The 27,513-nt window shown below is 34.4% G+C and overlaps 1 protein-coding gene across 8 annotated transcripts in view; it reads left to right on the top strand.

Annotated features, from left to right (window-relative positions):
- DMD (dystrophin) overlaps nt 1-27,513 on the top strand; it is a 2,057,113-nt gene that overhangs the window by 870,249 nt on the left and 1,159,351 nt on the right. For all 8 annotated transcript variants that reach the window (XM_041741334.1, XM_041741335.1, XM_041741332.1 and 5 more), the window contains one exon: nt 20,081-20,275. In XM_041741334.1, the coding sequence (XP_041597268.1) occupies nt 20,081-20,275 (195 nt within the window). The remainder of the gene's footprint in view (nt 1-20,080; nt 20,276-27,513) is intronic.

Here is a 27,513-nt window from a genome sequence, read left to right as displayed (position 1 = left end):
TCTCAACACAGTGAACAGACACATCACTTGAAAATATAAATCAGGGTTGTATTTATCTGCCCGGAATGCTCCAGTGGAGCCCCATCTATTTTCAAATGAAATCCACAATCCGTATATTAATTTCAAGGGATATATGGCCTGACTCCTTATTCCCTCTCAGGCTTTATTTCTTAATACTTTATGTCTTGTTCACTGTGCTCCACCAACATTGGCCTTTTCACTCTTCCGGGAACATGTCTGGCATGCTCCCTCTACATTGTGTTCCTTACACATAGAACACTCTTCCCCCAGACATCTGCACAGGCCCCTCCATGTCTGCCTTCAAGTCTTTACTTGAAAGTGTTCTGAGCGAAACACACACACTTGCTCGACCACTTCCCCACTTCGTTTTCTATACAAAATGCACCACCAGGAAAGTTAAAAGTGTTTCCGCTCTTCATCTTATTATCTATCTCTCTCTGGAGAGTGAAAGCTCCAAAAATGCATGAATTTTCTCTTTTTTTCCCCCACTGCTGTGTCCTCAGAACCAGAAACAATGATTAGCAAGTAATAGGTACACGATATGCATTTGTTGGGCAACCAGGGTGGTTCAGCAGTTTAGCCCTGCCTTCAGCCCAGGGCGTGATCCTGGAGACCTGGGATGGAGTCCCACATCGGGCTTCCTGCAGGAGGCCTGCTTCTCCCGCTGCCTGTGTCTCTGCCTCTCTCTCTCTCTCTGTGTCTCTCTCATGAATAAATAAAAAATCTTTAAAAAATATATACATTTGTTGAATTAATGATGAATAAAATTACTCTGCTCAGAACGAGACCAAATTTTTGTGCATGTTAATAGTTTTAGAGTAACCATTAAGCCAATAAAAAAGACTATAAAATTTCTGAAGTCCAGAGAGAAAAAAATAAATAAATAAACTATTGAAATAAAATAAATAATCCAAATTGGATACTGGGGTTTAAGAACGTTATTTGAATTGGATAAAGAAAATAAGCAAATATATTAACACAGGACCTTGGTTTTCTGAATCTTTCCAGTCCAAAGCCCTTACTGTATGCAAGATAAGATGTCAATTGCAATTTAATATTCTTATAAGTTTAAATAAATTCATCACTTGATAAATGAATTTCATACAATATAGTAACTCAGAAATATTACCTCAATTGAATGGGTTTAAATAGTACAATAAAGTAAAAATATTAATATAAATGTGTTAAGCAAGATTCCCTGCTTACATTAATACATAGTTATTGTATAGTTAGATAATGGTGATATTAGGTACATAATTTTGTAGGTAGGTTCATCTTTTGATTTAAAGCTATAATGAATGACTACAGTCATTCTCATGTCAAATATATAAATAAAGTTGCCTTTCCTATAGTAATGTACTGTATCAAATTTTGCTATCAAAAGTAAATATAACACAATCTTCAGGAAATATTGATGGCTAGCATATTAATATATTTTTCATAAATATTAGGTATAAACACAATATTGAATCTGATGCATTATTGATGTGTGTAGTTTTATTATGTAATTTTGTCAGTAAATTTAGAATAAATATAACTCATTTTTGGATTCAGAGTAACTTCTTTCACTAAAATAGATACTGTCTTCCTTGGATTGACAATACTTGAAAAATGATTACTTTTGTTAGAACTATTTTGTAACAGTTTTCCACTTCTCATTGTGAATAAGAACATTAAGCAAAATTTATCTTTTCTGGGTCTAATAGAAAATAATTTTGAATATCAGTTATTTTGTTGAGAGATAACAGGTATCTTGCATACTAGAGGTATGCAGCACTGAAGTTTTACAAAGAGTATCTCTAATCCTTAAAAACAACCTCAACAAATGAAAATTTGTCAAGCAACTTGCCTGAGCTCCCATAAAATTAAGGGCAAGGAGTTCCAACATCAGGGTATAGTTTTGCTTATTAAACTAACAAAGATATTTGTTGATACTGTCTCTTTGGAGGAAGGGCATTGTTTTGTTACATTGGTTTCTTTTCTCTTTTATTTGCTTTTAATGAGAACCTTCTAATAATTATAAAGATGCAGAGAAATCAGAATTCCATACACTTACTGGGAGTCTGTAAAGAAACCCAAGTTTTATTTTGGATACATTGAATTGACATTTCTTTCATTTAATAAACATTTATCTAGTGCCTCCTATGTGCCAGACAACACAAAACATAAAATAACATTGGCGATTCCATGGCAATCATACAAAAGACGTGATATTTGATAAATATAACTCATACAATGAAGGGGGGGAAAAGTACGAGAATTTATACACAGCAATTTGACCTCCATTTGCAACATAACAATAAAAAGTGTAATTTTCTGCAATCTAAATTTGCTTTCAAAATATGGAACACCAGCTGGAAGGGAGCTCAGATGGCTTCTGCAGTGGGGTTGGCAATATCCTTCTGAGCATGCCTGAAACAACTGGTTAAAAATAATTAAATCACTTACACCATCTGTGAATCATTCTGATTCTTCACTGATTACTTAAGACTCTCATTGTATGCAACATATTCTTAGAACAGATGAATAAAATTAATTCAAGTGTATAGCTTTCCTACGTTTGATTTTCATGAAATAAACAGTTACAGTGTCTTCAAGCTTGCTAAGTTATCTGATATTTCTTCTGCTCTCTTTCATGAGTGAGTGACTTTTGAAATCTTAAAATGTATTTGGAATGTAGTTTTATTTTAAATAATACAAATGGATTTATTCACAGAAACTTCATTATGCAACATAGTTTTCTTTAAAGAATTCCATAATTTTACCCTTTTATTTATTTAATCTTATGAGTGTAGTACTCAATAAGTAATAGTTATCTACTAAAAAACTGATTGAAAATCCAAGGGGATTGCATCCTCAGATTTAATACCATATACTATAATCATGAGTGATTCTTAAAGATTTAAAAGGCTACTTTAGTACATTTAAAGCATAGGAAAGATACATTTAGTGCTGAGTAGTCCATGGATAAAAGTTATATGGATAAAATGAAAACCAAGAGTCCATATATGTACAGATGTAACATGTCTAGATCAATTCATAACTTAGATGCAGTCTCAGCTGTTTAATGAAATAGCAATGTGTAAGTATTTATTTCCAAGATAAATCAACTGGAGCGGATGTCCGAGAGATCTATGCAAATAGTTTTCCATCATAGCTAATGAATGTTTGAGTGGCAGTATATAAATAAGTGTATTGTTTAGCAAATACAGTAATCTATAATGTTTATAACTACTTTTGTGATCTCTACAGAGTTCAGATTCTGTACTGTGATTGGTACTTACCTGATCCACAGATATATATATATGTGAAACAATAGAATAATATTGTGAACATTAGTTTCTTACCTCACAGATAGATATACTTGACTGTTTCCTACATGGGAAATCATTTTGAGAGAACTAGACTCTTTCATATATTAGCTTCCTTAGTGACAAACAGCCTCTTTAACGTATTGCCACAATGGCTTCCTCTTCTTCAGACTTGCAAAAATGTCTTCCACTTCGTTGTCTTTGCAGTTGTCTCCTTTTCTTGGTACGTTCTGGATCTTTGCCTGCTAGTGTCCACTCATCTTGCAAGGATGTAGAGCAAATGTATCTTTCAACATCCTGTCTCATCTAGTTCACAACATTCCCTTCACCTCCTTCATCATGCTCTATAACATTGGCCAGATAATTTTCCTTATAGCTCTTACCATGATCTGAAAACATTATGTTTCTCTGTGTACTTGTTTATAATTGGTCTTCTACCATTGGAACTCCGGGCTCTACAAGGTCAGAGGCCTTGTTTATCTTGTTAACTAGTATTTTTCTGTATACAGATTCTATCACTGCCTAGATGTTCAGTAAAAATGTGTTGATGAAATGAAAGAATGGATCTTCTTGTGGAATTCCCTACAGTTCAGTTATTTGTTCTGTATTCTTACAACATTGGTGCCCCAGTGCCAATGTACCAGCATCTGAAAGTTTTCACTGGTCCTTAGGAAAGGGAAAAAAAAATAAGAGCAAATGTGTTGAGCTTTTCGTAGAGCCTAATTTACACAAGAATTGTCCTTTCTTCAAAAAGTATGGCTTTCTGCAGTTGTTAGTGGGTAGGAGGGAGCATCAAAATAGTCTTTTTTTCATCTTTACATTTTTCCCTTTTTTATCATTACCTCATTACAGTGTCCTTTACTAGAAAAAGTAAAGACGAGAACTTTGTGAGGTCCTCTGACATTTGGGGTAGTATTTTATTGACTCATGAAAGCAAAGTTTAGGAACCATCCATTTGGAGAAACTTACAGGAAGAGGCAGCATCCCTGCCAAAGGCCTGTGTTGGTTGCTTGGGATTTTGAGAATGAAGAAAGGAAGGCTCGAAAACTCATGATTACCTTTCATTTTTTGTGGCCTTCCAGGCAATAAATACTGGCTCAACAGGCGTCATCCCTTGAATAAGTTTCCTAAATTTCTTTTGTCACCTGAGAAGCACACACAAGAACAAATACGTAAAAGGGATGGAATTAGGGTTTTAGAACACCTGCCAGATATATTATCAATATGTACACTTACATAAAAGTGCTAGGACAGCATTTGTTCATTTGTAAATATTTTTATCCTCAAGATTTAAACCCCTTTTTTGTTCATTTCAAAGATACGGACTCCATAATAGCATCATTTAGCAGTGCTAGTTGGAATCCAAAAAATGAAATAAATTACTTGCTTTAACTAAAATTGTTACCTTTCCTGTGCTTTATCATAAATATTGAAAACTGTGAACATGAAGTGGAAAAATGGAAAAACTGGAAAAATGTACTGCATTTACATTAAAATGCAGAATATATGTTTTCTTATAGCCTTCATTTTCAAAGAAATTGCCATAACAAATACTTTCTGATTTACACATTGCCTTTACATTTACCAGTTTAGTTAACTTTTATATTCTGAACAATTTGGATACAAAGAGTAAGTAGATTAAATCGGCATTCTCAAAAGTTTTGAGGAGTGAAAAATTAACGTGGTGTTTTTAATTTGACAAAACACTATTTTGTAGCTGCTTTTATGAAGAGTTTTAAGAAATGGTAGTTATGTTAAGGCCTCAGTTAATTATCTTTTAAAATTATGTGATCTAAGACGAATTTAAAAGTGATCATGTGACTATAGTATGGTTTCTTAGAGTTACAATTTGAAAATGTGCTAGGCACAACAGTTCCATTTTATATTGGAATTCTTGCCTTGGGAAAATACAGTGATAATTATTTTCTGGAACATTGACAGAGAACAAGCTATTCCAGGAGAAACTACCTTGATTGTAAAGTGGAGCACATTAAGCCCAAGGTGTCATTAAACTCACAAAACCCTATGAAAGAATTGAGCATAATCTTTGGTAAAAGAAAATGGTTTTGTTCAGTGACTATCATATTTTACACAGTTATTTATAACTTGGCAAAGTATATTATTTTAGAAAAATAACATTAAACATAATGGTTTCTATATACACACAGCACCTCATTCATTCCCAGGTCAGATGGACATCATTATGAACTACCTGGGACCCAGCCAAGAATCAGTAAAGGAATAGAACAAAAGGCCTATGGATTCTCTAAATTAATTTGGTGAAGTTCATGAAGTCCAAAGCTTGCTTAAATTTCTTTATGAGAGCACTATTCAGGTCCTTTTTTGAAGACTTTTTTTATTTCACTCTGATCACAGAGATAATGCTAATAAATGTATTTATCTTATTGTTCTGCTCCCAGTAGAGGCCAAAGGCAAAGGAAAAAGAATAAATGACAGAAACATGAAGTAATAGCTGCAGTCTGGAAATGAAGCAAAAGAAGGGCTTCATATAAGGATATATGGATGCATGGCCTCAAGAAACTCTTTAGCACAGCATGACATAACGAGGGAGAGGAAGAGATTGTGTGTGTTATTATCATTTATTTGATTTGGCTTATAATTAGCATGGATAATTTAATTATTTCAATAGTTTATTCCCCCAATAAAATTAGGTTAAAAAAGCATTTATCTTTCATCTGCTAAATGTAAAAGTGTGTAGCACATAGTGGCATATGGCATATTAGCTTCCTGAATCACAAAACACTGCTGCTAGCTGATTGATCTATCTCAATATCTAACTACCTGAATATCTGTCATCTATCTATGCCATGTGTATGTCTGTGTCTATACTTATAACTTTTGTTTGCAAACAAAAGTTTACTTTGTAAAATATACACTTTGCCTTTGATAAAAGGCCTGCTAAACTCTCAAGATGGTCATTTTTAGGGTGCCTGGGTGGCTCAGTGGATTAAGCATCTGCCTTTAACTCAGGTAAGGATCCTGGGGTCTTGTCAAGTCCCACACTGGGCTTCCTTCTCCCTCTGTCTATGCCCCTCCCCCACTGCTCATGCTCTCTCGCGTGCTCTGTCTCTCAGATAAATAAATAAAATCTTTTTTTAAAGTTCATTTTTATACTTTACTCTCCACCCAAAGTCCTGTTTTGTAACTCCATACTTTTTATTACAAATATATAAAATAATTGTGAATATTTAAGGGAGAATAGAATGTGGGGGTAGTTATTAAAACTCATGGTCATTAGGTCATATAATGTTTTAAATATCATTATTCTATCTCAAGGTTATTAGTACCTCTTCAAATTAAAGGTATTTAGATAAAGGTAGCCTCATCTGTCGGACCAATGAAATAGGAAAACTCTTGAGCTTAACAAAAGCAATTTAGAATACAGGAGAAGCCTTGTAAAAAGTCATTTCAAAACTGCAAAACAAAAATCTGCCATTTTATTCACTGTTTTTTTTTTTTTTTTCATTCATGAGAGACAGAGAGAGAGGCAGAGACACAGGCCGAGGGAGAAGCAGGCTCCATGCAGGGAGCCTGACGTGGGACTCCATCCCGGGTCTCCAGGATCATGCCTGGGCTAAAGGTGGTGCTAAACCGCTGAGCCACCCAGGCTGCCCTATTCATTGTTTTAAACTTAGCCAAAGAACTGCTTTGGCTGGGGTATTTTTCTCATAGTTAGTTTTAATTTTTTGTTTAAAATGAAACTCTCAGGGGCCCCCATTGGGCTCACTCTGTTTGGCCTCTGACTCAGCTGGGGTCTTGATCTCTGGGTCATGAGATCAGGCCCCTCTTGGGGCTCAACGCTGAGTGTGGGACCTGCTTGGTATTCTCTCTCTCACCTTTCTCTCCTGCCTCTCCCCTCTCCCCCTCGCACCCTCTCTTTTAAATCTCTAAATAAATAAATGCATTCATGAATAAATACATAACATTGAACTCTTAAGATGAGTCAAAATCTAACAACGGGTGCCCTTAAATAACAGCACAATTTTCTGTTTGCTCTTAAGGTTACAACTCATCTTCATGAACCTCAAATACCTGAAACTAATCTCTTTTATTCATGGGCAAAATCAGCCCATCCCCTGCCAGGACTCTTCAGTCGAGTGGGTGCACTGTGAAGGCCATCAGGGTTGTCTTCAGTGATAACGTAACTATTCTTTCAAAATACATTCTCCTGCTTTCTTAAGCATTTGTCTTAGTTTATGTTTCCATGAGGTGCAGAGTCATGTAATTGTATGTGCTTTTCTACTGGAATTAAAACTAAAAAAAAAGTAGATGCTTTCCAACATCTACTGCTGCTTTCCAACAGCTTTGGTTGAAGTAAAAACAGCTGGTTTGGGTAAGGCCAAATGGAGGGAGCCATGACTACTTATAATCAGGCTATATACAGACTTTATTTACCATTGCAAACTCAGTCTTTTTGCTTCTATGGTTATTTTAAATATAATACAATAATAGTACAACAGTTCAATGAATATGATGTATAGTAAGAAAACATTAGTACTCTCCATTTCTTCCTTCTGCCAGTTCTACTCCTTCTGAAATAAATGTTTACAGTTTTGTATTATCTTTTCATACAATATTCTATGCTTCTTACCCATAAAGATTCTATATATGAATATGCTTTCCTATGTTTAAAAATATTGCCTCATTTTTTTTAAGTAGAACAGTCCATAAGGACATTTTTCCAGGCAATGAGTATAGATCTGATGCATCCTTTTTAGCAGCCTTAGAAGAATCAAAGTTTATTCCATTATTTTTCTACATTTCTAGATTATTAGCTTATGATAAGAAAAGATGACTTGAAATTGCTTTTTTATCCTTTTTTGAATTTTTTTGTGGATATATGACCTTTTAAGTGTCCTTGTAATATGAAAGAAGAATGTGCATTTTCACTGTGTACAAAATGGATTAAAGTTAGCTTGATGGTTAAAAGGAAGGATCTCTGTTCTTAGTTTTGTTTTTTGTTTGGTTTGGTCTACTTGATTCACCCAATTCTGGAAGGGGTGTATGGGAACCACCAACTATAGCTGGGATTTTATTACATTCTCTTTTTATTTCTAGTAATTTTTAACGTATGTAGGATGCAGCCAAATGTTGAGGCATAACAAGGACTGTTACTCTTTTTTTTTGTAAAAATTTTGACTTTTATCACTACTATCACTAGTTCTCTTGAACCCATTTGTCCTGGAATTATATTTCATTTGATTCCAACTTCTTACAAATTACTTTCCTGATGTCACATAACCTATTATTACATTATATGCCATTGTGACCTTTTTCCCCCATGTGTTCCTTGTAGACAGATAAAGATGTATATACATTGTGTATAGGTTGTGTACTGTAATCCAGTCTGACACTAATTTTTGAATAAGGAAATTTAACTTCATTATTATTAAAATAATTCTTACAACTATAATTGTTTAAATTTTTCCTATCATATGTTATGGTATAATTTAATTTCCTCCTCTCCCGTGTCTATAATTCTGTAATTCATTATTTTTATTGCACTCTACTCCACTTACTGAAGGTAATTTTGAAGTTACACTCTGCATTTCCATTTTACTAGTGCTTACATTCTTATTTTTAACAATCTTTAGCCCTACTATTTTTGTACTTTTATATCAAAATAAAGTAAGAACATTAGTCTCCCCACCAGTATGATTACCTCAGCAATACCGCATTCTTTTCAAGCCAAGATAAAATCCTTTAAAAATCAATAATTTTTCAATTTAGTCCCTAACTACTATTGTTTCCATTACAGGGTAACTTACCTAGTTCACAAACTCATGTTATCACCCAAATTATACTTAAAGTATTGCTGTTCTATTAAATTTAATGAAAAATCCCTCACAGAGTTTATTGGTCATCACCATTTCTTTGTACTCTTTATTCCCCCATTTAGAAATCTTTATTATAGAAGAGCTTGAGTGGCTCAATTGGTTAAGTCTCCAACTATTGATTTCGGCTCATGAGATTGAGCCCTGAGTTGGGCATGGAGCTTGCTTATGATTCTCTCTCTCTCTCTCCCTCTGCCCCTCTCCCCACCCTTGTGCACATGTGTTTGCACTCTCTTTCTAAAAGAATAGGGGAAAAACAATATTTATTATACTTTATTTTTCATTTGATTGCAATTTTTGAGAAATTTCCTTCTTTTTTTTTAATAAAGAATTTTAAGACCTCCTGGGTATATGGCTACATATTATCTTCCACCAAAGGGGTCCCAATTTTCATTTTCCTTTTCTTTTTTTAAAATATTTTATTTATTCATGAGAGACAGAGAGAGAGAGGCAGAGACACGGGCGGAGGGAGGAGCAGGCTCTACACAGGGAGCCCGATGTGGGACTCGATCCTGGGACCCCAGGACCACGCCCTGGGTGGAAGGCAGGCACTAACCCACTGAGCCACCCAGGGATCCCGAGAAATTTCCTTCTAAAAAGTATATAAGGATGTATAGCCTTTTAATTTTGTATTTTATTTTACTTTTTATTTTTTAAGAAGATTTTTATTATTTGAGAGAGCACAAGCATGGGGAGTGTCAGGGAGAGGGAGAGAGAAAAGTAGACACCCTGCTGAGCAGGGAACTGGATGCAAGACTCAATCTCTAGACCCTGGGATCATAACCTGAGCTGAAGACAGACACTTTATCAACTGAGCCACCCAGGGGCCCCTAATACTTGTATTTTGAAAATGTTCTTTCTCTTGCAAACGTGAGGATGGATTCTTTGGATAATAACAGTGTTATTGAATCTCTCTTCTTCTTTTAATAATCTCTGTAGGTTATGGACCACTATCTTCTAGTTTTCAATGCCTTCAACCTCCACTATGTCCTAGTTTCTGTTGTGGCCAATATGAAGTCTGATGATAGTCCAAATTTCATTATTTTTATATGTAATCTGTTCTCTTTGTCTCCAATTCTGTAAGATGCCCCCTCCTCATCCTTCAGAGTTCAAAGATTTCACTAGGATATGATTTACTATGTTTCTAAATATGTTTCTTTAATTATTCTTTACCCTTTTTGATACTTGGATAACATTTTTAACTTTAGCAAATCAGTAAATTTTTAGCTCAGGAAAATTTTGTGCTAGTTATTTTAATAATTTATTCTGTTTCATCTGTTTTCTTTTCTCCTTTGATATTTGTTTTCTTTACATATTATATGTCTTGATTCTATCGTCCAAGTCTCTTGACTTTTCCTTAGGATTTCCTTTTCTTTCTGTCTTTCTTTATGTTGTGGGGGTTCTTCCTCTGGTTAATCATTAAGAGCCCACATTTTATTTTTAGCAGTGACCATTCTCTTTTCCAAATCATCTATTAAATTATTTAAAACCAGGGATCAGATTTTCTGAGCTCTAGTGTTATCTTTTTGAAGTTTCTCCTTTCATTTTTATTAAAGCTCTTGTCTCTTCTAGTGTATTACTTGTGTAGACACTCAGATTTGTTTCCCTTTTCCAATCCCTTGTATCTACTGAAATGGCCGCTGTTCTTTCCTTTGTGTTTAAATTAAAGGATGTGACATTTTTATCATAAATGTAAGGCAGGTTTGTGGGTTCCATTATATAGTGCTGATTGAGAAGCAACAAAAAAAAAATGGGAGTATTTGTTTCTGATGAAAAAAGGCTTAACAAGCCAGAAACTCCCAGAAAATGTATGTGTTGGAAAGCATCTTGATCTGATGAGTAGGAAGTAGGGGTTAAGGCTATCTTTGGGTATTTCATACAGTCTGGTAATTCCTACGTGAAGCAAACCAGCAGGAACTGATTCCTTCCTGGGTCAAAAGATCTTTTAAATCAATTATCCCCCACAAATCACCCCACAAACACACCTGGAAATCACCAGGTTGATAGTTTCCATCTCATACTGTGCTGGAGATTCAAAGACCACCAATTCATGACCTTTGCCTCCCATCTTCCTCTCTTTTTCTATAATCTGAATCTCTGATGCATATATTCTTCTAGATTCTAGTAGTTAGTCATGATTATTTTGGAGGTTTAGTCTACTCACCTGTGAGGAAGGCAGAAAACGTGTACATGAGGTAATATTCCCATTTCAACTATTGCATTTTGTTTGTAAATACACACATATATACCTATATGTGTGCATAAATTCATAAACGTTTAACAGATGAATCCTGCATGTATAACATATACTTCACAAAGGTGTTTTTATTAAAACACTCCACATTGGAGTTGATGAGGTTACTTAGAGATTGAGGTATTGTATATATGAAAACAAAATATGTTAGCGGTTCAATAAAATCGATCAGATGTATATAACAAGTTAATTGAATTTTAAGATTTTGACATTTTATTTTTTTTTTCTAATTTAAGATTTTGACATTTTAAATCGGATTTAGTAGCCAGTCAAAATTTCCTTTGTGAGGAAAGCTGTCAGTCTAAATATACTATTTTTTTTCTGATAGATGGTAGTGTTAAAATTTTTCACCTACAAAGATCTTATTTTTTCATTATGAACTTTCTATATTATTAAAAATTGAACACCATGTTATAATTTAATCTCATTAGCAACTAAAATCTTAATTGTATTTCCTTTTTAAATAATTTGTTTTTGAATTTAAATAGTAACATGTAGCTAAGGATTGCCATATTGGACAGTGCAGTTATAGGCATATTCACTATCACATTTTTATTTTTATTTTTCTTACCTGTTATTTTTTTTTCATCATAACTGTACTCTTTAATCTCCATCCCCTACTTTCCCCCATCCCCCCATCTACCTCCCCTCTCGTAACTATCAGTTTGTTCTCTGTAGTTAAGAGTCTGTTTCTTGGTTTGTCTCTATTTATCTTTTTTCTTCCTTTTCTTGATTGTTTTGTTTCTTAAATTTGACAAGTGAAATAATACAGTATTTGTCTTTCTCTGACCGACTTAACACTATCACATTTTTTAATAAAGAAAAAAATTCATTCAAAAACAAAATTATGGCACGGGCATAATCAAAAATATCTATGTAATTATCACATTAAATAATGTGGAGGTAAATAATAGCCATATTTTCTGAAGTGTTTGAGAAGTGTAATATAGAAATTAATATTCTGAGTCTGTTCTGCGAAATCTATTCAAACTAGAAGATCCACAGGGCAATAAAATAATATGGAAGTATGACATATAATTGCAGAATTTAAAGTAATTCCAAAGTTATTTTTCTTGTGTTAATTTTATCTTCTTTTTTTAAAGATTTTATTTATTTATTCATGAGAGACACAGATAGGCAGAGACATAGGCAGAGGGAGAAGCAGGCTCCCTGCCGGGAGCCTGATACAGGACTCGATCCCGGGACCCTGGAATCACACCCTGAGCTAAAGGCAGGTGCTCAACCACTGAGCCACCCAGTCATCCCAATTCTCTTTTCTTTTCTTTTCTTTTCTTTTCTTTCTTTTCTTTCTTTTCTTTTCTTTTCTTTCTTTTCTTTTCTTCTTTTCTTTTCTTTTCTTTTCTTTTCTTTCTTTTCTTTTCTTTCTTTTCTTTTGTATATGTTTTTATTGGAGTTCGATTTGCCAACATATAGCATAACACCCAGTGCTCATCCGGTCAAGTGTGCCCCTCAGTGCCCCTCACCCAGTCACCTCAACCCCGCACCCACCTCCCCTTCCACTACACCTTGTTTGTTTCCCAGAGTTAGGTTTAAACTAAATGTATGTGTGTGTGTGTGTGTGTGTGTATTCATATATATATTCATATATATATTCATTTTCACATGTGAATATATGAAAAATTTCTGTTCCAGGTATTGTCAAGCTGATATAGCAGAATAGCTTCCTATCAGAAAATATATACTAGTTAGAGAAGTTAAAATTTTATATATACAGTTTAGGAAGAGTTAGCAAGGATTAAAAAGATTTCTTGACGTCAAGACTTTTCAGATACTTCAATTTACTAATACGCATTGTGGAGCTTCATGAAGGGGCTAACATTAACATCGCCTATAAGTATCATATAACAGTATCCCAAATAATGACTTCTTTTTGTTCACATATAGTAGTTTTAATAACAGAGAGACAACTGAGAAGCCAAGACATGCACGTGCAACAGCATGAGGTAGTGTGCACTGAATTGGAGAAATGTGACATGATTAAATCAGAAATACTTTTAAATCTATACCAATAAAGATTATATTATGAAATGAAGAGAACATTCCTGTTTGAATTCTGCAAATTCCAAAGAGGAAATTATATTAGAACTGTAGACCCCAGCAATTCTAGTCAAACATTTTTAAAAATTACCTTTTTGAGTTGGTAGTTTCTTTATTCATTTATTCAGCAAATATTTATGATCACCTTCTATATGCTAGGCACTATGCTTGAGTCTTTGGTATGTTTATTTTACATTGTAAGACACCCAGGATATATAACTTTATCTATGACACTAAAATGTTACTTTTCTTGTGATTTCTTACAATGGTCAGCCATCTATGTTGGTACTTTCCTTAGTGAAAACCAAAGCCCTTTTCTTTCACTTCTCTCACAGGCTGTACTTAGTGACTAGAATTTTACCAAGTTACTAATGTATGTTAATTTATTGAAAATCCTTATTAAAATGCAAATGTTATCCTGTGGAGGATAACACTTTAAACCACTATAAGTCATTAACACATTATCAAGATTTAGTTTATCAGTTTAATTAGATGGTAATTTAGCTTGGCCCCAAGGAGCTAGGTAAATTTGATGGTATGGAAGAGAAGAATCACCATGAGACAGATGAATGAGCAAGTCCAGCAGCCAGATCCATTATACAGGACACTACATATACCTGGCCTTCTAGAAGTAGGATGTACTTAGAGATTGGAAAGTAGAGCTTCATCTGCATACCTCCTTCACTGACAACCTGCCCTGCACCAAAATTTTATTTCAGAAAATAAATAATATGGCTATACAGGATGATTTTCTGTACTATTTTATACTGATTACTTTATTATTTTATGGGTCTTATTATTTTTGAACAAAAGAGAGTTAAGTTATAAGCTTAATACAGTTTGTTGATTCCTTAATGATCATTTGAGGATTGAATTTCTCCTTTTTTTCTTACACAGCTTCACATTGACAATTTTCTGGATGATGCATAAAGGAGGTAGAAATACCTTAAGAGCAAACTGTCATTGCTATTTTCTCTATGTAATCCTATAACCAATCCATTTGGACTCATTTGGCTGATTATTTAAAATCTTTCTACCCAGTGACAGAAGTAAACATATGGAAAGCTGAATACTGTCAGAATACTAGTATTGTCTTGGCATTTATGGGTATCCAAAACTATAAAGAGGAAAGACTAAACCCATAAATATCTCATCTGTGTCGTATTCTTGTTATTTGTATCTCTTATTCTTTGATTCTTTCTTTCAATCTGTGGGTTAATGCAGTATTTTTTTGACCAAATTAGATTTTTTGATTTGCCATTTTAGGCCTGTGATTTATATAAATGATCACGGAGAAATAAATAAAAATAGCTCAGGTGTGTTTCTTACTTCAATGACCCCTAGGAGGAAACATAATTGTCTTTTTCCAAATACTTTTGAGAGTAGGAAAGGCAGCTACCTAAGTTCTTTCACATTTCCTTGTCATTTATGACCCATCATAACCCATAAAAGGCCTGTGATCATATTTGGGATTTACCTGCTATTGTGTTATTATTTTAAAATAATCTGTACTATTTAAGAATTCCCTTTTGAGGAAAGATAATCAGATATACATTAACAGATTTTCATATCATGGTTCACTTTAATCATTAATAAACAATCTTATTTTATTTTAAAGATTTAGCCCATCTTTGTCTTTATTAACTATAATGTTACTCCATTAAAAAATGGCTACATTATTGTATTATGGGGTTTTTTGGTCCATATGTCAGTTTTTTTTAGTTAGACTTTGAATATGTTGACATATTTTATATACCATGTTTATATTAAATATATACATGTTTTATGGAATGTATCATAATATGGGATTTTGTGCATTTTTCTTTTTGAGTTTCTTTGACATCATAACTCATAAATGGACCAGTAACCACAAGCTATTTGAAACATATATTGATGAGAGAGAAATACTTTAAATCATGGAAGAAAATATTTTGTTCTAAAAACTTAGATATAATGGACCATTGGTTTCAAAACAGGATTGCTTCTATCTTGTGCAGTATGTGGCCCTTCAAGAAGCAAATTTTAAGTAATAAAAATAATGTGATAACTAACGTTTGAGAGAAACCAAAGTTTATTAAAAACTTTATGAATGAATTCTATGCCTATGTACATAGCTCAAAATCTCAGAACTATTTTCACTTCAACTTTAGGTGCTGCAAATCATAGTTTTATCCTATCATAATCCTTTTAAGCATCAACTGAGCTTTCCATTTGTTAATAAAAATAAGTACTTTAGGGCTTTCTTCCACATCTGTTGATTTTCATTTCTAGAAAATGAGGATAGTATATTCTTTTGGGTATATATTGTTAGAAGTGAATATGAACAGAGAGAAATAAAATGAATTAGTATGGCTACAGCACTTCCTTGCTAATGATGCGTGCATTTCTATAATGATATAAGGTGGTAAAGAACATTAACAAAAACAAGTTGATTTTCAAAAGGTTAGACAGGATTTGTACACAGAATTCAGAAGGAGATAATTATTCAAGACAGAGTTAATGAAATTCAGATGAAAAGGCAAAATCTGAATATGAGTGCATGGATTATGCATTAAGAGGCAAAAATGAACATGATACTTCCAATTATATTGATTTTTTAATAACTGTGGATTTTTTATTAAATGAAATGGAAAGTCATTCATTGGATATAGTTTATTATAGAACTGCATGACTTTGTCAAAAGGAATGATATATTTTCATGAGTAGATAGTAAACTAGATCTCCAAATTTCTGACTCTGTTGATTAAATTTTTAGTTGTTTCTTGTATATGAAACTTATGATACATTTTCTGTATTAAATTTTATTGCATCAACTACAACTTTATTCAAAATATGTAAAACTGAATTTTCTAATAAATGAGTTGATTGTTTCCCAATGGTGTCAAAGAATTATTTTGCAATTTTTGTATTTCTCATAAAAGTTCACTGGAGCATCCTTTAGCTTTCCCTATTCAGGTGATATGCACCACTTAACTTCTCTTATCTATGATGACTGGATACTATGTATTGATATGATAGGAGGAACTAAGTCCTCCAACATATCCATCATCATTAAATATTTCCAAAGTGTGGTTACTAACCTTTTTCAATTTAATATACAAAATACAACTGAGTCAATGTTCACAGTAATTGTAACTGGAAGGCATTTTAGAAATTATAGGCATTCTAATTTATTTATTTATTTTTTTACAAAAGAGAAAAAGAGAAAGCAGATTACTTGTTTATCAGTAGTTTAGGATACAAAGATTGCAATGTTTTTCTCGCTCAGATCTTTTCTAGGTGATAGAATATGTCTTTCTATTTTTTTATTGTTCTCATTGACCATAATAGTTTTAATATTTCTCAATATTCTGGAGATTGTCTTTATGCTATGTGTGAACATGGAGCGAATAGGTTGTGGTATAGTTAGTCCACTTATTTTCATAAACTGATACCAATTGTTCTAAGGCTTGTATATGATAATCTTGAAAATAATTTCAATATACGTGTTACTAGAGCTTGACCTATGTGCAATACAATGGCTAGTGCTTCTTTGAAAGGTATTACAATCAGGTTAGTGATGGCTTCCTCATTGAATGAAAAAAAAAGCAAAAAGCGTTTCTAGAACCAGATACAAAAATAAAATTATTTGAAAATTTCTGAATATAAATAGATGCACCTAACATTACCCTAAAAGAGATTTCCATTGAAATATGGGTGAAAAGGGTTTTCTCTTGATATGATGATGAATATTTATTATGTGGGAAAGAAGACATGGATCAATATTTAATAAAATAATCTATGACAGACATTTAGTCAAGTAGTGAAAAGCTTTACAAATGAGAAGCTAGTATGCTGCTTACTTTCTTAGAGCCCTGGATGAGGACTGTAGCCAATGAAAATCTTTTTTTTTTTAGATTTATTTATTTATTTCAGAGAGAGAGAGAGAGTGAGTGAAGTGGTACAGGGAGAGAATCTTTCAAGCAGACTCCATACTGAACGCAGAGTCCAAATTGGGGCTCAGTCCCATAACACATGAGATCATGACCTGAGTGGAAATCAAAAGTTGGATGCTTAACTAAGCCACCCAGGCACCCTATAGCTAGTGCAAATCTTATTTGTTGAGACACAGAAGTCCAGTCTTCAGAGCTGTGTGGTTAGCATTGTTATTTAAATAAATTTCAATTTAAAAAATGATTTGAGTATAGTTGACACACAATGTTATATTAGTGTCAGGCATACATTTTAATGGAAAATTCCTGCATGTACAACAAAATATAATTAGCCACAAACACAAAGAATTAGAAACTTGGGTTTTAAACTGTGTTTCAGGAAGTTAAGTCTAAGGCAGTAGTCAAATGTGAGTTTATTTTTAGTGTCTTATTCCTCTATTGTATTTAACCGTTAAGTCCCTTACTATCTATAATCCATAATTATTATATTTGGAAGTCATAAGTATGAATTTAAGATAGCTGTGAGCCTCTCAAGTGTAGATAATGAAGATCAGGGAAACTACCTGTCAAAAAAGAAACAGAAAGAGGATATAAAGAACTCAGTATTTAAGAGAAAATGATGAGGACAGACATTAAAACCTTTTGGAACTCACACTGATTTTTTAAATGAAATTCAGATTTTTAAAAATATTTGGAAGATATGTATCATTCTAAAATAATCCCCTTGGTTAGACAAAAATACACACACACATACACACACATACATACATGTATATGTACACATATAAGACAGAGATAAACCACTACTTAACTTTGTCACTAATAACAAAAACCACTATTATACCCAACTTTGTCACTAATAACAAAAACCACTATTCTATAAAAATTTACAGGTATAAAATGTATATTAATAAAAAGTAAAATTGCTCCATTATAGAAAAATAGTATAGAACCATTCTTGTTTCACATAATATAAAGCGATCTTTCCCTCAGGAGGTGAAGAAACTGATGCAAATGAGAAAAACCACTTATTAACTTGGAAAATTTCAAGAACAGTCATCCATCTAATAGAATATATGGAAGTCACAGTGAATTTGCTTGACTTGTGTTAACTCTACTAGTTAGTACTAAGTTAATGTGTCAATGGAAATTGCATATTCAAATGCCTGCTGATTTATTTTTCTTTTAGTGGAATGGTTGGTTTGAAATGAAAATATTGAGAATTTGAATTAAAAATATGTGATTAAATCTGTAGATTGTCCTCTTTAAACTCTAGCTCAAAATCCTAATATTATCTTAAATGTAAAATTAGAAGTGCATATAGAGTATCATCCTATTCATCATGAAGGAATGTGTATCATATATTTAGTCAAGATATATACACAATATCAAACTTTGTAAAAACTATAATTATTCCCTTTAAGCATATTTGTGCAATTCTGTGAATTTGCAGTGTCATAAGTAAATGAGACATCTAAATTGCAATTATTTTTATATTATGTTAGAAATGAGTAGAAGAATCCTGGACTTGATAAATTAATAAGAAAGCATGTGTAGACTAGCTTATAATTTTACTCATCTTAACATGGATTCAGTCTGAGATCCTAAATTCCATTTAATTTTATTGCTGCAAAAATGAGGATGGTCTTGTCATAAAACCTATGCAGTAATAAATGATTGTGTTAGCATGCTTATCATCAGAGCTCCTCTAGAGACTCTGCCACTGAAACCCTCAGCTGACCCCATCAACAGGCAGATGGCAGTTGATCAATTCAAAACAAAGTTACTGGAAAACTAATTTCAATTACAAGAGTTTTGTTGCTTATAGTAGAGACAGAAGAGAGCAGAGGTCATCTATCTTTTTGAATTTGAGTGCCAAATAGTATTTATTTCATACTCTTACAAGGAGTAAGGAAAGAGGTGCTATTGGCCAAATACAGAAGGACTATAAGCTACAAATGCCTATCAATCGCAGTACTTGAATGGCAGGTAGGAACGTGCAGATGTAGGAGGCTAGTGCCTCCTTAGACCTGTGGGCTTTCTGGAGTTCTTATTAAAATGTGAATTCCACTCTCAGTCTTTCTCATCTAGTACTTTAATTAGAAGCTTAACTTAACAGGAAACTAGCATTAAAGAAGGGATCTGATGTCTGGAATTGGTAGGGTAAGGGTGCTGAATGTAAAGGTATATACTGGCCCAAACCACTTTGTCCCTCTTGTACCTCAATCTAGATTTGAGAAGAAAAGCATAGGAGAGGTTCCTTGATAGGAAAACCACAGATGTAGACCCCCCCACCCGCCTACCCCATACCTAATTTTCTAGGAAGCTTAGAATTACATCTTAAAAACCAGCTGTAAAAATTATCCTTTTCTTAGTGTAAAATTATCCATCTCATAACCTATGGCTCTTGCTCTTTCATTCTTACACTCATGGTACTGATGTGTCTATATCTCTTATTTTTAAATGTTTCTAACACCTTTTGCAAGAAGAGGGTGTTTAAGTAATAACCTTTTAACTAGACTTATCATCATGCATTTTTATTCACTTTCAGCCCTCTATCAGCTATAAACTGGAATGTATATAAACTCAGTAGAGATATTTTCATTATTAGGAAGCTAAAAGAATTGTTCTTTTGTATGTCTATACCAGCACACTGTCCATGAAGAGTCAGTGGTGGCGATGACTGAAGACATGCCTTTGGAAATTTCTTATGTGCCTTCTACTTACCTGACTGAGATCACTCATGTCTCACAAGCCCTATCAGAAGTGGAAGAGCTTCTTAATGCTCCCGACCTTTGTGCTCAAGATTTTGAAGATCTCTTTAAACAAGAAGAATCCTTGAAGGTAAAAGCAAAGCATTTTTATGAGATTTTTACAAGCAGTTCTTCTTGATCATTTGCAGTACCACAACGACTGACTTAGAGGTACCCACCAAGGCATTTTAACGTACATGTGGAATTCCTAAACCACTTCACAGGATAGTTAGTTCTAGAAAGCTGAGTTAGAAAAAGAAACATAAACCAGAAGAGGTATTTTATAATATTTGATGTTGAGAGACTTCCTAAAAGGAGGGAACACAGAAGTAATAGTTTCACATAGATTCAGGGCAGAAAGGACTTACCCAAAAGCATGCTTTGATAAGGTAACAGTATATTCACAACTAATACATTCCTTTCCTTTCTTTTCCCATAAAAGAGGAAATTAATGAGATTTTAAATAGTATTTATTGCATATAGGTTTAGCTTTATATTTTTTACTTAAAATATGCATATTCAACTTCAAATTAGTGCAAGCATCAATACTGTGATACCTGGAATCTAATTGAATAGAAAGCAATGAAGTGTTTCTTTAAAATTTCCAGGCAAAGGCTACCAACTAAATCTAGTATCTTTTCAAACCGCCAACTGCATGTTTCTGAATCCCAAAGACAAAGCATGATGAGGAAATAGACTTTGAATTGTAGAGGGAAGTGTCTGAAGATAGATGAATTTAGCACCAAGAAAATGTACATAATAATGTGTGCCTCAAAATAATTTTTGTGATCATACATTTTACACTCAAAATGAAATAGGATAGCCAGAGCTCAGTATTTTTCAATGCAAATAGTGTAAGATTATAGGCAGAAGATAAGTTTGCTCTCAGCAGCACCTATTAGCCAAAGTATTTTATACTCTAAATGATTTCTTGGGAGCTCATTCCATATCACACGTTTGTCTGCATAAGTATACAGAAAGATAAAGCTGTTTGTTTGTTTCGGAAATCAGAGCTACAATATCTTGAGTGACTTGAATTTACTGTCTTACATTATATCAAGTAAGATATAAAATTACATGCTAAAATAAAATAAGAAAGGCACGGATCTCTGAAACTAGTCCATCCATTTCAGTGTGGTGCTCTTTATTATTCTTTTTGAAATAAAAGTCAGATCACTAATGGATACAGTGAAGAAAAGAAACCCAATCAATTGATAAAGGAGATATGCCAGCATTCTTGTCGTTATTCACATTAACTAATTTCACATGACAGCACAGTTTATAAGTTCATCATTGTCATTCAACATGTAAATCACTGCTAATGAGCTAATACTCATTTCATTCCATGTTCCCAGACATATGGGTCAAGAGAGCAGTGACCCTAAACTTATTAAGTTGCCAATTGAATATCTTTGTCTTCATACCTCTTAACCTGGCACACTCAGAATGATGGGCCCCTGGCTACATTCAGCTAGTCATTTGTTCTTCCAGATATGTTTAAGAGTATTATAGCTCAGCATAATACCCTCCAGTTCCATCCACGTTGAAGCAAATGGTGGGTATTTGTCGTTTCTAATTGCTGAGTAATATTCCATTGTATACATAGACCACATCTTCTTTATCCATTCATCTTTCGATGGACACCGAGGCTCCTTCCACAGTTTGGCTATTGTGGCCATTGCTGATAGAAACATCGGGGTGCAGGTGTCCCGACGTTTCATTGCATCTGAATCTTTGAGTGAAATAAGTCAATCGGAGAAGGACAAACAGTGTATGTTCTCATTCATTTGGGGAATATGAATAATAGTGAAAGGGAATATAAAGGAAGGGAAAAGAAATGTTGGGAAATATCAGGAAGGGAGACAGAACATAAAGACTCCTAACTCGGGGAAACGAACTAGGGGTGGTGGAAGGGGAGGAGGGCGGGTGTTGGAGGGGAATGGCTGACGGGCACTGAGGTGGACACTTGACGGGATGAGCACTGGGTGTTTTTCTGTATGTTGGTAAATTGAACACCAATAAAAATTAATTTAAAAAAATAAATAAAGATAAAAAAATGAAATAGGTTGTGTTTCAGTTATCAATAAATCTTCAGGAGTGAATTGTAGTAAAAAATATCTGGCTACCTTTTTGACATTTAACCTTTCCGCACCACATCTGAGAAAGCTGAAAAGAAAGCCTGAGTATTCCCTCTTTTGGCATCAGTGGAAAGTTCAAACCATATGAACACAAGTTTGCACATGTAGAGACCTTCATCCCAGCCCACCCCCTTACCACCATAAAATTGTAAGCGAGTGCCCTTTCTCAATCTTTTTTCAACCCATTTTTGGATCAACTTAGAAGCAGCCTTGGTCTCCCTCATTGTGTGATCTCATTTTTGTGACCAATAAATCTTTTCATGCGCTCTGAAAAAAAAAAAGTATTATAGCTAATGCCAATTGTGATCGTATTGATTACTGTGGTTTGTAAAAGTGTTATTGCAGGTTTAATTTAACTGGATTATGGAATCCTCGTTAGACGCAGTTTGGGGCATAACTCCAGCTCATGACCAATAAATCTCTGGCAGTAGGCAAACGGGCTTCCTACCTTTGTGAGCCTTTGAAGGAGGATAGTTTTGATCTCAGTCTTTTCAATGAATATGTATTTCCTCTTAAAGGCATTCATCATTGTCATTATCCAGTAGTAAAAATAGAAAAGTAGTGCATAAATTGTACAGCTTCTGGTTGGGAAGGTTTGAAATTAAATTGTGTTTGATTTTATCCCTGACAGATTTGCATGAATCAAATTACAGAATTATAGTAGGTATTGCTGTGGTTTAACATACATATTTCTTTAAAGTATAATACAACACAAGTAATGTGTAATAAGTTAAAATAATTACTCTCTGAACATAATATAACTAATATAGCACACATAATTTCCATAGATTTATTGAATTGGAAAGCTACCTAATCATTTTGACAAGAAAGAAGCAGAAAAACAGCTATTTACATATGGAAATCCGCATTTAATAGCTGACACATTAGCTAAGGAAAACTAGAAATGAATGAGGAACATACACATAAGTAGTATTTATTCTTATAGTATAGTCAATATTAGTGTTGTGAATCAATCGATTGTGTTTGTTTATATGCAAAAAGTTATTAATTGTACAAATTGTACATTGTACGATAGTTTTGAAAGAATTTAAATTTTGAAAGTTTCAATCGATGTTATTACTTTATTTTTTTGTATATTTTTTTATTGGAGTTCAATTTGCCAACATATAGTATAACACCCAGTGCTCATCCCATCAGGTGTCCCCTTCAGTACCCGTCACCTAGTCACCCCAACCCCCCGCCCACCTCCCTTTCCACCACCCCTTGTTTGTTTCCCAGAGTTAGGAGTCTCTCATGTTCTGTCACCCTCTCTGATATTTCCCACTCATTTTCCCTCCTTTCCCCTTTATTCCCTTTCACTATTTTTTTATATTCCCCATGTAAATAAAACCATATAATGTTTTTCCTTCTCCAATTGACTTACTTCACTGAGCATAATACCCTCCAATTCTATCCACGTTGAAGCAAATGGTGGGGATTGGTTGTTTCTAATGGTTGAGTAATATTCCATTGTATATATAGACCATATCTTCTTCTTTATCCATTCATCTTTCGATGGACACCGAGGCTCCTTCCACAGTTTGGCTATTATGGACATTGCTGCTATAAACATTGGGGTACAAGTGTCTTGGTCTTTCACTGCATCTGTATCTTTGGGGTAAACCCCAAGCAGTGCAATTGCTGAGTTGTAGGGCAGGTATATTTTTAACTCTTTGAGGAACCTCCACACAGTTTTCTAGAGTGGCTGCATCAGTTCGCATTCCCACCAAGACTGCAAGAGGGTTCCCCTTTCTCCACATCCTCTCCAACATTTGTTGTTTCCTGTCTTGTTAATTTCCCCCATTCTCACTGACGTGAGGTGGGATCTCATTGTGGTTTTGATTTGTATTTCCCTGATGGCAAGTGATGCAGAGCATTTTCTCATGTGCTTGTTGGCCATGTCTATGTCTTCCTCTGTGAGATTTCTCTTCATGTCTTTTGCCCATTTCATGATTGGATCGTTTGTTTCTTTGCTGTTGAGTATAATAAGGTCTTTATAGATCTTGGATACTAGCCCTTTTTCTGATAGGTCATTTGCAAATATCTTCTCCCATTCTGTAGGTTGTCTTTTAGTTTTTTTGACGGCTTCTTTTGCTTGGCAGAAGTTTTTTATCTTGATGAAATCCCAATGATTCATTTTTGCTTTTGTTTCCCCTGCCTTCATAGATGTATCTTGCAAGAAGTTGCTGTGGCCAAGTTCAAAAAGGGTGTTACCTGTGTTCTCCTCTAGGATTTTGATAGATTCTTGTCTCACATTTAGATCTTTCATCCATTTTGAGTTTATCTTTGTGTATGGAGTAAGAGAATGGTCTAGTTTCATTCTTCTGCATGTGGATGTCCAATTTTCCCAGTACCATTTATTAGAGAGACTGTCCTTTTTCCAGTGGATAGTCTTTCCTGCTTTGTCGATTATTAGTTGACCATAGAGTTGAGGTCCAATTTCTGGGTTCTCTATTCTGTTCCATTGATCTATGTGTCTGTTTTTGTGCCACCACTACACTGTCTTGATGATCACAGCTTTGTAGTACAACTTGAAATCCAGCATTGTGATGCCCCCGGCGCTGGTTTTCTTTTTCAATATTCCCCTGGCTACTCGGAGTCTTTTCTGATTCCACACAAATCTTAAGATCATTTGTTCCAACTCTGTGATAAAAGTCCATGGTATTTTGATAGGGATTACATTGAATGTGTAAATTGTCCTGGGTAACATTGACATTTTCACCATATTAATTCTTCCAATCCATGAGCATGGAATATTTTTCTCTTTGCGTCTTCCTCCATTTCCTTCAGAAGTGTTCTGTAGTTTTTAGGGTATACATCCTTTATCTCTTTGTTTAGGTTTATTCCTAGGTACCTTATGGTTTTGGGTGCAATTGTAAATGGGATTGACTCCTTAATTTCTCTTTCTTCAGTCTCATTGTTAGTGTATAGAAATGCCACTGATTTCTGGGCATTGATTCTCTATCCCGCCACACTGCCGAATTGCTGTATGAGTTCTAGCAATCTTGGGGTGGAGTCTTTTGGGTTTTCTACGTACAGTATCATGTCATCTGCGAAGAGGGAGAGTTTGACTTCTGCTTTGCCAATTTGAATGCCTTTTATTTCTTTTCATTGTCCGCTTGCTGAGGCTAGGACTTCTGGTACTATGTTGAATAGCAATGATAAGAGTGGATATCCCTGCCGTGTTCCTGATCTTAGCGGAAAGGCTCCCAGTGTTTCCCCATTGAGAATATTTCCTGTGGGCTTTTCATATATGGCTTTAAGATGCTGAGGAATGTTCCCTCTATCCCAGCACTCTGAAGAGTGGTTTTTTTATAAATTTATTTTTTTTTGGTGTTCAATTTGCCAAGATATAGAAAAACACCCAGTGCTCATCCCATCAAGTGTCCCCCTCAGTGCCCATCACCCAGTCACCCCCACCCTGCGCCCACTTCCCTTTCTATTACCCCCAGTTCATTTCCCAGAGTTCGGAGTCTCTCATGTTCTGTCTCCCTTTCTGATATTTCCCACTCATTTTCTCTCCTTTCCCCTTTATTCCCTTTCACTATTTTTCATATTCCCCGAATGAATGAGACCATATAATGTTTGTCCTTCTCCGATTGACTTATTTCACTCAGCATAATACCCTCCAGTTCCATCCACGTTGAAGCAAATGGTGGGTATTTGTCATTTCTAATGGCTGAGGAATATTCCATTGTATACATAGACCACAGCTTCTTTATCCATTCATCTTTTGATGGACACCGAGGCTCCTTCCACAGTTTGGCTATTGTGGACATTGCTGCTATAAACATCGGGGTGCAGGTGTCCCAGCGTTTCACTGCATCTATATCTTGGGGTAAATCCCCAGCAGTGCAATTGAAGAGTTTTGATCAGGAATGGATGCTGTATTTTGTCAAATGCTTTCTCTGCATCTATGAGAGGATCATATGGTTCTTGTTTTTTCTCTTGTTGATGTGATCTATCACGTTGATTGTTTTACGAGTGTTGAACCAACCTTGCATCCCAGGGATAAATCCCACTTGGTCATGGTGAATAACCTTCTTAATGTACTGTTGGATCCTATTGGCTAGTATCTTGTTGAGAACTTCTGCATCTGTGTTCATCAGGGATATTGGTCTATAATTCTCCTTTTTGGTGGGGTCTTTGTCTGGTTTTGGAATTAAGGTGATACTGGCCTCATAGAAAAAGTTTGGAAGTATTCCATCCCTTTCTATCTTTTGGAATAGCTTTAGTAGAATAGATATTGTTTCTTCTTTAAATGTGTGATAGAATTCCCCTGGGAAGACATGTGGCCCTGGACATTTGTGTCTTGGGAGGTTTTTGATGACTGCTTCAATTTCCTCCCTGGTTATTGGCCTGTTCAGGTTTTCTATTTCATCCTGTTCCAGTTTTGGTAATTTGTGGTTTTCCAGAAATGCATACTTTTTTTTCTAGATTGCCTAATTTATTGGCATTTAGCTGCTTATGATATGTTTTTAAAATCGTTTGTATTTCCTTGGTATTGTTTGTGATCTCCCCTTTTTCATTGATGATTTTATTAATTTGAGTCTTTTCTCTTTTCTTTTTAATATGGCTGGCTAATGGTTTATCTATCTTATGAATTCTTTCAAAGAACGAACTCCTGGTTTTGTTGATATGTTCTACAGTTCTGGTCTCTATTGCATTGAGTTCTGCTCGAATATCTATTAACTCTCTTCTTCTGCTTGGTGTAGGTTTTATTTGCTGTTTTTTCTCCAGTTCCTTTGGGGTGACAGGTTAGCTTGTATATTTGAGTTTTTCCAATTTTTTTGAGGGATGCTTGTATTGTGATGTATTTCCCTCTCAGGACTGCTTTTGCTGTATCTCAAAGATTTTGAATGGTTGTATCTTCATTCTCATTAGTTTCCATGAATCTTTTTAATTCTTCTTCTCTAATTTCCTGGTTGACCCATTCATCTTTTAGCAGGATGCTCTTTACCCTCCACATGTTTCTTCCAAATTTCTTTTTGTGATTGAGTTTTAGTTTCAAAGCATTGTGGTCTGCTCAGTGCAGAGTGGCTGTATGAGCGGGCTGAGTCAAGAATATCAACCACACCTAAGCAAATTTCACCCTTGATGATTCTAATGAGGTCAGAGACCTTGTTAGAAGCGAAAAACCCTTCTCTCTGTAGTGTTCCAGCTGTTCTCTCTTTAAATCTCAGGTCAAATT

The sequence above is a fragment of the Vulpes lagopus genome, chromosome X (genome assembly GCF_018345385.1).
Source record: "Vulpes lagopus strain Blue_001 chromosome X, ASM1834538v1, whole genome shotgun sequence".
NCBI lineage: Eukaryota > Metazoa > Chordata > Mammalia > Carnivora > Canidae > Vulpes > Vulpes lagopus.
Note: the sequence above shows the minus strand (reverse complement) of the source record. Positions and strands in the feature narration are given on the sequence as shown.